The sequence below is a fragment of the Poecilia mexicana genome, unplaced genomic scaffold, assembly GCF_051168715.1.
Source record: "Poecilia mexicana isolate PSO_F unplaced genomic scaffold, ASM5116871v1 scaffold_5, whole genome shotgun sequence".
NCBI classification, from domain to species: Eukaryota; Metazoa; Chordata; class Actinopteri; order Cyprinodontiformes; family Poeciliidae; genus Poecilia; species Poecilia mexicana.
The window spans coordinates 28174998-28187628 of record NW_028263374.1 but is presented as its reverse complement, the minus strand read 5'-3'; the positions used below and the strand labels follow the sequence as shown (position 1 = coordinate 28187628).

The window sequence follows — 12631 nt, the reverse complement described above, 5'->3', positions numbered from 1 at the left end:
AGTACATCTTTACATCCATCAGCCTCTGATTTGGGTTTAAACCCTCAGACGCACAGCACCGGTGGAAAGTCAGGAGCTGGATGAGTGAGAAAGCGTTTATCGATGGCGCTTTTTGGCTTTGTATTTCTGATTAATTTGCAATGTGAACAAGTAGAGGAACGGGTCTCCTTTCTGCAAGACGACTGTGACACTGACAGTGGTGGGAAGTAACGAAGTACAAGTACTTCGTTACTGTACTTAAGTACAGTTTTCGTGTATCTGTACTTTACTTAAGTAGATTTAATAATGGATACTTTCTACTTTTACTCCACTACATTTTACAGTAAGTATCTGTACTTTCTACTTCACTACATTTCTACAAAACCGTCGCGTTACTCGTTACATCCACGCAGCATTGAGGTTTTTTCCGTTAAAACGTGACGTTCAGGGACTTAAGGTGGCGCCGTAAAATCCAAGCAATAACATGACTTAGTGTCTGTTGTCACCCATCGCCTCCACCTTTACTCGCACGCGGAGCTCCAGACATGCGCAGTGGTGGATATCCGTCTAATCGTCAGTAATATAATAGCGCTGCATAAACCATAAGATATGGTGACATGTAAAACCAGCAGCGCTTTGCTTTCACAGACGGTGGGGACGTCGTCCAACTTTTAACGTCACTTGGAAGAAAAGCTTAAAGAAAGGTAAGATCTGTGGACGTGATGCTAGCAAAGCTAGCTGTACTGACTGAGACACATGTTGCATCTGCGATGAAAAAAAGTTGTCACTCATGCCATTCTGTGTTGACTGAGGTGTCGCCTATATGGGACAACGCTGTGACCAAAGTGCAATATAGCAATATGACATTCAGGAACGATCCGATTCTTCTGGACGGATCTCTACTAAGTCCTAAGGACTGAAGCCTCTCTGGGTTCTTGTGTACACTGCAGTAGCTAACACATACACACGTTTATTTAATCGCCGAATAAGTAAAAGTTGAAAGAACACAGAGCATTCTCATTGATTGATTTCGTCTCCTGTCATGGTGGCAAACATCGCAGTGGGAGGGAGGGTGAGAACAGTCACGGTGCTCCTTCTGCTTGGTTTCTTGTTGCGCCGTTGGACAGTGTTCATAGTTGAACGTTATTTACCGTTAATTGCGATGTTTCAGTTGTGGTTTCTGACATGGGCAATATGGGCAACCGTCCAGGGTGTTATTTTTCTAGGGATAGCAGGAGACCTCTGCGGATTGTAGCACAGCGATGAAAGCAAAACAGAACGAAATGAGTTTTAATTGATACTGGTTAAATAAATTTCAGCTCTAAGTATTTAACATCTAGGTGTTTTTATGGGAATGTGGATCTTTCAGATTAATCTGAGAACCAATTTTGATAAACTTAATTTTATTGTGTCATCTAGCGCAGGGCACTGGTCTTGGTCTCGGGTTCAGTGGTCTTGACTACAACTCTGCTACGTGGCTCCTTGGTTGCATGTTCTCCCTCACCCACCTTCTTTCCATCCCCTTTCTGTTGGATTTCTTTCTAAATAAATGTCACTAATGAAGTTCATGCTATGTTAGGACAGGAGACAAGATGTTTCCATCCCTGAAATTATGATTCATAGAATCACATATCTAAGTATAAACTGTTACAGAGAATAAACACAATAAGAACATGTTTAATCTGTGGCATTGTTCATTAAAATGGCGCATTTCTTATGTATTAAAATTAAATATGATCAGTTCACTTAATGATATTAGCGATTAGGTAATGTATTCAGCAAGTACTTTTACTTTTAATACTTAAGTATTTTTAAAAGCCAGTACTTTTTTACTTTTACTTAAGTAAAATGTTAATGTGGTACTTTGACTTTTACTTGAGTACATTTTTGACTTTGTATTTGTACTTTTACTTAAGTACATTTTTTGAGTACTTTCTCCACCACTGGACACTGACTACAATGCTTAGGAAGCAGGAGGGTCAGACTCTGCAGAGCAAAGTAAAGAGGGTCTGAACATTAAACCATGTTGAGCTTTTGTGCTACTTTTGAGTTGTTTTATCACCTAAAATCACAATAAAACCCTCTGAGGTTTGTAGTTCAAGAGGTTGTGAATACTTTCACAAGTCACTGTGTGCGTGTGTTAAAGAGAAACTAAATATTCGGTTGTGAGAATGTTAATAGTTTCAAGCGATTGAGAACAGAAGGTAGAAGTGGAAGAAAAACAAAAGGCAGAAGAAACGAGTGAAGTGATGAATTCATTTTATGCTACAAGTAAAGCTGTAATGCTACAAGTAAAGTAATTATAGGTGTATCAATCAGACATTGGTCACCATACTGGCTTATTTGTTTATGTTTTACTTCTGAGAGCTGTTAAAGTCTCAATCAAAACAGACGTTTTGTTATTATGATAATTAATCTACCATCGTTCTCTCCATCTTCACCAACTGCACCATCATCGGTGTCTGTTTCCGCCTCGTCTTCGTCCCGTTTCGTAGGCTGCAGGCTCTGTTTGTCTCCCACAGGCTCCTCTACCGATCCGGGGCAGACATCTGTCATGTGACCAGATCAGATATATAGACCGTTTTGTCCAAGGTTTACCAGCCACACACATGCACAGAGAACAATTTAAAAATCAGGGCAGGCTCCTTCAGCAGAGTGGCTACTGTGTGCAAAGTGTGCAGTGAGGCAAGTCACCTGCAGGGCTCACAGGACAGTGTCGTCATTCAATCACCAGAAGTCAATCAGTGACCGAAAGCTTCTTTTAACCCACAGGAAGGAAAAACAAAGCCGTGGACAGTTTGGAAACCGTAGGGAAAAACCAACAACCCAGATTATCCAAGAAGCTCAGTTTGGATCCGACAGAGTGCCAACATGCCCCCTGAGACAAGCTGCCTCAGAAACAAAACACCCAGCAGTTACTTGCATCATCACAAATCAGATTCACAGCCTCCTGTCGTGATCCACGAGGATTACAGCACCGGCTGCTGCACAACAAACTTCCTCAAATCCTCTAATCTCAGACCTTTTAAAGGAAAACTAAATTTAATCTCTTAGGAGAGGGATTCTCAGATTATTAACTGAATTAATGACGAAAGCCTGGCGACTTTCACATCTATGGAAAAAGTGTTTGCAAAAAGGCAAAAAAAAAAAAAGTTTTTTTGCCTTTTTGCAAACACTTTTTGCTGGACAATAATAATCTATATAAACAAACTATTTCTGCTGTTTTTTTACAAAGTCAGATTTCTGTAGAAAAGGGATCAATAAATCTTGACAGCTCTGGAACAAAAAGGATCTCTCTTGTTTTCTGTCTTAAAGACAAGAAAAACTGGAAAAAATGCCTGAAACTCTTAAGCTTGACAGTTTTCTATTAACCTTGACTTGATATCTTTTGTGCATTTTCAGCAACAAAAACATTGATTCTTGTTTCAAAAGCATTTTCTCAACAGAAGAATAATAGTTGGTGGTGTAACTTACATTTGCACTAGTTTTCAAAGGTCCTCCATAAATAAAAATATAATCCAGATCAGCCATCTGGGCTGATAAACCAGTTTTGTGGAAATGTGATCCAGCGGCCGGACTGAAATCAGTCCAAGGGCTGCAAACGGCCCCGGGACCGCACTTTGGACACCCAGTGGAAGGTTATTTTGGAACCATTCAAAAATGTGCCGTTAATTAAATGCATTTTATGAGGGTGTATATGAAGGGTTTACCAAAATATGGCGATGTTTTCTTTCCTATTTTTCAAACTTTGCGGTTGAGTTAATTTATCATTTCATCTCCCAGAGCCAGGCAGGTTTGGAGATATTTGTTTCCTTTAATGATGAAAATCATTTGAAAACAGCTTTTTAAAATAATGAAATATTACTGTCCGATATTAAATTTGTTTTAGGATTTTAAAAAAGTTAAAAATGAACAAAAATGAAGCAAATGTTTAATTGGAGCACTGTGAGTAGCTAACCTTTCTGCCTTAAGAACCAGGAAGTTAACATAATATTTTTTAATTGAAACTGCTAGAAACGCTTCATCTGAACACATTCAACGTTTTACAACCTGCAGTCGAAGCAACTCAACAAGTCGGCCCCTAACAGACCAGAGGACGCACGAAGCTTGAACCCAAATGAACACAATGAAAACAGAAGAAAAGCCAGATTTCCACCACAGCAGACAGATGAACAGAGAGCAACAGAAAAGAAAAACAAGTCATGCAGGAAGCCGCCATGCATCATTAGTGCAGGATGAAGAAGAGAAGCAGACGGACGGTGAAGAAGAGAGGACACGTTGTCCCCAGAGCCAGACGGAGACTCACCAATACTGTTGCTTTTCTCCTGCAGCTGTTCTAACCGCACTGCAAACAACAGCAGCAGCAGAGAAAAGAGTTGAGCAACAGAACCTCACACAGCTGCTGGTGGATTTAAAGTTTAATGAAAGTCTTTGTTTGACATCAGAGCATTTAGTTCCTTTATGGAGAGAAACGAGTCAGATTTCACATGAAAGACTCGATTAAAAACAAACGTAATAGTTACAGCTTTAATTCACAGTAAGAGTCAACCAAATGAGTCTGAAATAAGTATTCACACCCCTCTTCCATAATAAAACCACAAAATATTTCATGTTACACCCTGACACCAAGTGGGATCTAAAAGCAAAATATTTCCCAGGATGAAAATTAATTTAATAAATATATGAACTATTAAACTATGTAAATAAAATGCTGAAATAAATAAAAACAAAAAATAAACTATAAATTAAACTAAAATAGGTACAAATATAAAATAAATAAAAAACAAAAATACATAAAAATATAAAATAAAACAAAAATAATAAAAATTTTAAAAAAATAAATAAAATAAGACAAAAAAATATGTGTAAAATAAATAAATGGAGTTATTGCTTTGCAGAACCAAATTCTGCTGCAGTCCCAGTCAGTGTTTTAGTACTCGAGGTCGGTCTTGGTCTTGAGACCATTTTTTGATGGTCTCAGTCTCGTCTCGGACTCGACCACATTTGGTCTCGGTCTTGTCTCAGGCGCTGAGGACTCGGCATTTTATTTGAAGACCAGTCAAGACCGCAACTGTGAAAATATCACTAAACGTGCAGCATACTGTCCACTTTATTTGTTAACATCTTTGTTTTCGGTGGATGCAAAACGCACCGATTAAAATCCAAGCAACTACTGTTTCTGTGAATTTATTTATATATATATATATATATATATATATATATATATAAGCGGACACATGGATAAATACATGAGCACGGCACAGAAGGGCATCGGCATAAATAGTAGAGGAGCCAAACACCAACTCCTTGTAGACCACACAGTCGCCCGAGACTGCAAAACCCGACACACCAACCTGTGCACCGCTTGGATTGATTACAAGAAAGCCTATGACTCAATGCCACACACCTGGATCATTGAATGCTTAGAGATGTACAACATCAATAGGACTCTAAGAGCCTTCATTGCAAACTCGATGGGGCTGTGGAAAACCACCCTTGAAGCCAACTGCAAACCACTTGCACAAGTGTCCATCAAATGTGGCATATACCAAGGAGATGCTCTGTCCCCACTGCTGTTCTGCATAGGCCTGAACCCCCTCAGCCAAATCATCAACAAGACTGGCTATGGATACCGACTTAAGAATGGGGCCACAATCAGTCACCTCCTCTACATGGATGACATCAAGCTGTACGCCAAGAGCGAGCGAGACATTGACTCACTGATCCACACCACCAGGATCTACAGCACTGACATTGGGATGTCATTCGGACTAGAGAAGTGTGGCCGGATGGTTACAAAGAGAGGGAAGGTCGTCCACACAGAAGGGGTCTCACTCCCAGAAGGAACAATAGCAGACATAGAGCACAGCTACAAGTACCTGGGAATACCACAAGCAAATGGCAACCTCGATGAGGTCACAAGGAAAGGAGCCACAGCCAAATACCTCCAACGAATAAGGCAAGTCCTGAGAAGCCAGCTCAATGGCAAGAACAAGATCCGTGCAATAAACAGCTATGCCTTACCAGTAATCAGATACCCTGCCGGAATAATTAGCTGGCCAATGGAAGAGATGAAGGCCACGGATGTTAAGACTCGGAAGCTACTAACCATGCATGGAGGGTTCCACCCCAAATCCAGCACCCTGAGACTGTACACAAGCCGTAAGGAAGGAGGCAGAGGACTAGTGAGTGTGAGAGCCACTGTCCAGGATGAAACATCTAAGATCCATAAATACATCAAGGACAAAGCCTCAACGGACGATGTGCTCAGCGAATGTCTCAGGCAATGGGGAACAGAGGACGAGGTGCTGGAGGAACCATCATGGGAAGACAAGCCCCTACATGGGATGTACCACCGACAAATAACTGAAGTGGCTGATATCAGGAAATCCTACCAATGGCTGGAGAAAGCTGGACTCAAGGACAGCACGGAGGCCCTCATCCTGGCCGCCCAGGAACAGGCCCTAAACACCAGAGCAATAGAAGCTCAGATCTACCACACCAGACAAGACCCAAGGTGTAGGTTGTGCAAGGAGGCCTCTGAGACAGTCCAGCACATAACAGCAGGGTGCAAGATGCTGGCAGGGAAAGCATACATGGAACGACATAACCAAGTGGCGGGCATAGTGTACAGGAACATCTGTGCCGAATATGGACTGGAAGCCCCGAGGTCAAAATGGGGGACACCCCCAAAGGTGGTGGAGAATGACCGAGCTAAGATCCTGTGGGACTTCCAGATCCAGACAGACAAGATGGTAATGGCGAACCAACCGGACATTGTGGTGGTGGATAAAGAACAGAGGAAAGCCGTTGTGGTGGATGTAGCAATACCAAGTGACCACAACATCAGGAAAAAGGAGCATGAGAAACTGGAGAAATACCAGGGCCTCAGAGAGGAACTGGAGAAGGCCTGGAAGGTGAAGACCACAGTGGTGCCTGTGGTCATCGGGGCCCTCGGGGCAGTCACCCCCAAACTGGAGCAGTGGCTCAAACAGATCCCAGGAACAACATCAGACATCTCAGTCCAGAAATGTGCAGTTCTAGGCACAGCCAAGATACTGCGCAGAACCCTCAAGCTCCCAGGCCTCTGGTAGAGGACCCGAGCTCAGAGGATGAAAGAGACCACCCACGGAGGGTGAGAGGGGAATTTTTATATATATATATATATGTATATACACAGAGATATATTTATATTTGAAGAGAGTGAAGTTTTTGATCATTTTTGCAAAATCACTCAAGTTTGAACAGATTCAGTTGGATTTAGGTTTAGTTCACAGTATTTTCTTGTTTTCTGCTTTATCCATCGACTGACCAGCTTCTGTCCTAAGTTGCTCTCACATTAGATCAGACACATCCTTATAGACTTCTACAATTTTTATTAGCAAAAAAACTTGAAACTCCTGCAGGATTTTCCTTCCACTACTTGGATAAAAATCAGGTAATATTCAGTAAAGTTTGAGGAAACAATATGAAGACCGTCGAGGGGTGTGAATACTTTAGCAGGCGCTGAACATTGGTGTGATGAACCAATAGCAATTGCTCTCTGTCTGTGTCTGTGTATTATGTGTGTGTGTGTGTGTGTGTGTGTGTGTGTGTGTGTGTGTGTGTGTGTGTGTGTGTGTGTGTGTGTACCCTGCAGGGCGGCCAGCCTCTCGTTGGTGAAGTCGTTGTCGGCCTGCAGAGCCTCGATACGGGCCTGGAGAACCTGCTCCTTCTCCTCCATCTCTTCGATCCGCATCTCCAGCTCCCGCTTCTCCGTCGCTCCCTGCAGCGTCAGCTCCTCCTGCCTGCCCTCCGCCGCCTGCAAGGACACAAGAAGGCCGACTGTGAAGGAACAGGAAGTGAGCAGGACGAATGTGGAACCAGCCAGGATACAGGAGAGCAAGCAGAGAAGGAGCGCAGTGTTTGAATAAATAAAAAAATAATTTAAATCTGCTTGATAACTGATAAATCGATTTTATCGATTAGTCAAAGTTTTGGGATATTTAACTTTTGAGGAAGAAAATCTGCATGAGAAAAGTTGACCATCTTGTGAAGTGAATCTTTGGTATAAGCTTCACAGAAAATACTTTATATTTCAACACATTATTATCAGTAGCAGGACTTTGATTCAGCAACAAATGAATTTATTCCAAAGAAAGAACAGACTGAGCTGCAGATCCTGATGACTCCAGAAGATTTTTCCTAATTAAAACGACTATTTTCCTCCTAATTTTAAGATGTTTTTCTAGTAAAATTGCATCTTTATTCTACTAATATCATAATTAATCAAAATTTCTCCTTAATACTCCGTTGTACAACTCACAGCTGGTATGATTGAATAAAAGTCACTTTTTGAAAATACTTTCTTAATTTCATCTTTAGGAAGAAAATCAAGAAAAACGTTTAAAATGGGAATCAGATTTAATTGAAGCCGCGTCGCCCAGTCGTAGGGAAGGCGGTGGTTTGCTTCAGAGTTTCTGAGCGCGTCACCTTGATCTTGTCGGTGAGCTCCTTGATCTCGTTGACGGCAGCGTTGTACTTGTTGGCCAGCTCCTGCAGCTCCTCCTGGCCCCTCTCAGACATCTCCTTCAGGTGGGTGCACTCGTCCTCCGTGTTGCTCAGCGACCGCTGCGACGCCAAACACACAACAACGCTCGCTTTCAAAACAGACAACAGCAGCCGCGGCTCAGCGGACACGCACAGTGATTCAACTTTTACATGATTTATGTCTCAGTTTGTCACAAAAACAGCAACTTTCTCCATCCGAGTATCTTGATTAACACAATTTTAAAGGTTTTTGCATAAAACCCTTCACCTAATTTAAAGGGATCCAACATGTCCAACTAGTTGAACATGTTGACCTAAATATGATGTAATTCAGTTCAACATGTAATTGATTTAATTGCATGTTGTAATTTAGGTCAACAACTTCTGTTAACCTAGATGTTATTCGTGATACATAAAACTTATAATTATTTTAAAAGTTGTACATCTTGATTAGATTTTTCACTTATAGAGGCCGCCATTTTTGTCAGGGCGATGTTTATACGTCAAGGTAGTTTATAGTGGAGTCAAATCTATAAACTAAAGTAAACAAGGTTATAGAGGCTGATGGGGACAGCCCACAAAACCCCTGGACTGAGAAACTAACTCAAAGTTTTCATGTGGCGCTGAACACAAAGTATCTGTTGAAACAAACATACAAGATGGCTTGTTATAAACTATTTACTGCATTAGCAGGAGTCAACGTTGTCAGCAGGATCCTCCGTTTAGGAGGAGCTAACGCCCTTATGAAGAGCTAAAACCATTAGCAGGAGCTATCGCCATTAGCAGGAGTCAACGTTGTCAGCAGGATCCTCCGTTTAGGAGGAGCTAACGCCCTTATGAAGAGCTAAAACCATTAGCAGGAGCTATCGCCATTAGCAGGAGTCAAAGTTGTCAGCAGGATCCTCCGTTTAGGAGGAGCTAACGCCCTTATGAAGAGCTAAAACCATTAGCAGGAGCTATCGCCATTAGCAGGAGTCAAAGTTGTCAGCAGGATCCTCCGTTTAGGAGGAGCTAACGCCCTTATGAAGAGCTAAAACCATTAGCAGGAGCTATCGCCATTAGCAGGAGCTAACGCCATCAGCAGGAGCTAACGCCGTCAGCAGGAGCTAACGCCATCAGCAGGAGCTAACGCCATTAGCAGGAGCTAACGCCATTAGCAGGAGCTAATGCCATTAGCAGGAGCTAACGCCATTAGCAGCAGGTAACCCTCCCACAGTCCTAGCTCAGTGCTCTGGAATATAAATGTTAAGGTCAGACAAAGGAGGAATGAGTCTCTTCAGCTCCTGAAGCCATAAAAATTAAAACAACTCAACCCCTCATTCGGGGTCCCCTTGGTCTCTCCGAGGACTGCGGGAAAAATAAGTTGATGTAATACAGTCATCTTGCTCTCCCTTCATCATTTCTGCATTACTTTCCATTTCAATGAGCTTCAGTTCAAACTAAAAGATCTGAACGTTACTCATTGTGCAAAAATTACTGTTATGGCTGGACAGAGCTAGAGCTGTAGCACCTAGCATGCATCATCCACCCAGAATTCACTGCAGCATAAACAACATAGATAAACACTCGATTTATCCAGAGGAAACAAGCGGCTACAAACCTGATGAAACAAAAATCTGTCTAACAATCGACCTCCTGGTGACCCACCTCGACCTCAGAGAGCTTCCTGACCACCTCGATCTTCTCCTGCAGGACTCTCCTCAGGGACTCCTTCGCTGTGGTCTCGTAGTTGTGTTTGTCCTCCTGAAGAGCCAGGAGCTCCTTGCGGATCCCTTCCTCTGTCTGCGACTGCCAAAGTTTTTAAAAGATCAGAAAATCAAGAAGTTAATTTTAAAGCTTTATCCTCCATTTCAGACATTTTTATTATCTAAAATAATATTATATAGGAGCTACTGAGTGAAAGAGTCATAGACAATAATTATAATACAGATTAATTAATACATATTATAAATCAGTTCAGTTTATTTATGGATCCCCACTAGACTCTGCTGGAGTAGAAACTATTCTTCCAGAGGTCCACAACACAAACATTTCAAGTTAAATTGTTTTGCTTCCTATGTATTTTTTTAAATGAACTATATATTTTATTCATACTGTAAATAATGGGAGAAACAGATGAATTATTGTCAAACTGTAATGTGGTAGAAACATTCAAGTTTATGCTTCTACTAAATCCTTTTACATATGAAGGACATTAACATCTAATAAGAAGGGTTCGGTGAATGCACGTATGAAACTGGGGGGTTTGGTACCTCAAAAAAGGTTAAGAACCACTGGTCTAAATATTGTATTAGTATGAAAAATTCAAATTTACATTTGGAATATAATAGTCAACAATTATTATAGTCCAAACAATCCATCGGACTCTAAGAACCTTTAGATTTTAACCCCCTAAGCAAACTAAACGGCTGTTTGCTGCTGTGCATTGTGGGCCTTGTAGTTTTGTCACAGCATAAAAAAGATCTTGTATTCCTAAATATAATCAGTGAATCTGTCTAAAAGTAAAAAGCCATGAACTGATTATAATGAAAGACTCATCACCAGGATGTATTATTTTTGGCCTAAGGCAGTCATTTTGACTGCTCTTACCTTAGAGTAGGCCTGTAACTGACTGCCCATCACTTCCAGTCTGGACAGCAGCCGGTCCTCATCTATCAGAGCCTGATGGAGGCAGAGTTCACAGAAAGTGCTTTAAAATGAGGAAAACTTTTGAACTTCCTCTGTGTCTTAAAATTACTGTGAAACATGTCTGACAAACTAATCCTGATGTTATCTGTGTGCTTTCATTCAAAGTTATCCAACCATAAAATCCAAAAAAGCAGATTTTACATGATAAATACAGGCTAGATTGCTCATTCTACTGTAACTCTTAACCCACATGCTTTCATTGCAAATAAATAGATAAACTCAGAGATACAGTGGAAGTGGCTCCGACCTGCCAGCTGCTCTCTGAGGCCTCCTGGGTGGTGGACAGGAGCCGCTGCAGAGTGGCCAGCTTCTGCTCCAACATCTGCTCTCTGTGTAAGGCCTCCTGCAGAAACAGACATTTTCCAAGTCATCTGCTCCTCCAAACGATGATCTTAGATGAGCTACGATGCAATGCATGACTCCAGAAAACATCAATACATCTTTTGAGTTTCTTTTTCAGATCGTCTTTACGATTTGAAAGTGTGATTTTAATTTGTTGAAAGACAGTTACAATGACAGAAAAGTTGCATATTATTTTAAAATTATGCCATATATACATAAACATGTTTTGTTTATTGTTATTGTATTGTCTCCATTTTCGCAACTGTAATATTTCATTGTCTGCTATGACCAGACTATTTTTATAACTTTAAACTACAGTTAAAAGTTGAAATAAGAACGCTATTAAACATTTCAAAAATAAAGTCACAATGTTCCTAAAAGGCTAAATAATAGCACAGAAAGCATTCAACCACAGATAAAAGTAAAATAAATAAATGTAAGAAAAGAATCAGAAACAATAAAAAGTGGCATCATGTCATTTGATACTTTTAAAGCCAAACTAAACAGTTATAAAAACCCTAAGATAAATGGAGAACATTGGGTGTACTGCCACAGAACAGCCAGTAGGTGTCAGTGTTTTACCTGTAGATACTGGGAGAGCTGGAACAGTTCCTGAGAGTACATACTGGGAGTGTTGGCTGCCACCTAGATAAACCACAGACAGACCAGGAGAGCTCAATACTTCATCTGTTTGACGGACCAGAGGGAAAACTGAGGGTAATTATATCACATCGTGTTCTAGAACACATAAGCACAATGTAAGGATGCAAGTAAACACGCCAAAACTGACCCTTTTTAACCAAATGATTCCATTTTTACACTGAAACCAGTTCAGAGTTGGTTCATCATCAGAACTGGTATGAGGAACAAGACTGCAAATGAAAAAATGTGTTCAGTGGAACCTGTAAATGCCATCCCATTGTATTAAAAACAACTGGTTATGTTTATATACGGGCTGTTTGGCAGCGCTCAGAGCAGCGGTGAGCTGAGAGGGAGACAAACTGGAAAAACAATGGAGTGATTTTACTGTAGTAGACAAAAAAAATGAAGCAAAGCATTTTATGTGCAGTTATTCACCACTTGAGCAATAAAA

At 41.0% G+C, this 12631-nt stretch overlaps 1 protein-coding gene across 8 annotated transcripts in view; it reads right to left on the bottom strand.

Annotated features, from left to right (window-relative positions):
* slmapa (sarcolemma associated protein a) overlaps window positions 1–12631 on the bottom strand; it is a 66200-nt gene that overhangs the window by 14886 nt on the left and 38683 nt on the right. For 5 of the 8 annotated variants that reach the window (XM_015001677.2, XM_088005834.1, XM_088005833.1 and 2 more), the window contains 8 exons: window positions 12121–12183; window positions 11444–11539; window positions 11098–11169; window positions 10156–10296; window positions 8452–8589; window positions 7612–7780; window positions 4286–4324; window positions 2400–2528 (listed from right to left, as the gene is read on the bottom strand). In XM_015001677.2, the coding sequence (XP_014857163.1) occupies window positions 2400–2528; window positions 4286–4324; window positions 7612–7780; window positions 8452–8589; window positions 10156–10296; window positions 11098–11169; window positions 11444–11539; window positions 12121–12183 (847 nt within the window). The remainder of the gene's footprint in view (window positions 1–2399; window positions 2529–4285; window positions 4325–7611; window positions 7781–8451; window positions 8590–10155; window positions 10297–11097; window positions 11170–11443; window positions 11540–12120; window positions 12184–12631) is intronic. The other 3 variants (XM_088005835.1, XM_088005836.1, XM_088005837.1) reach the window with 1 other exon arrangement.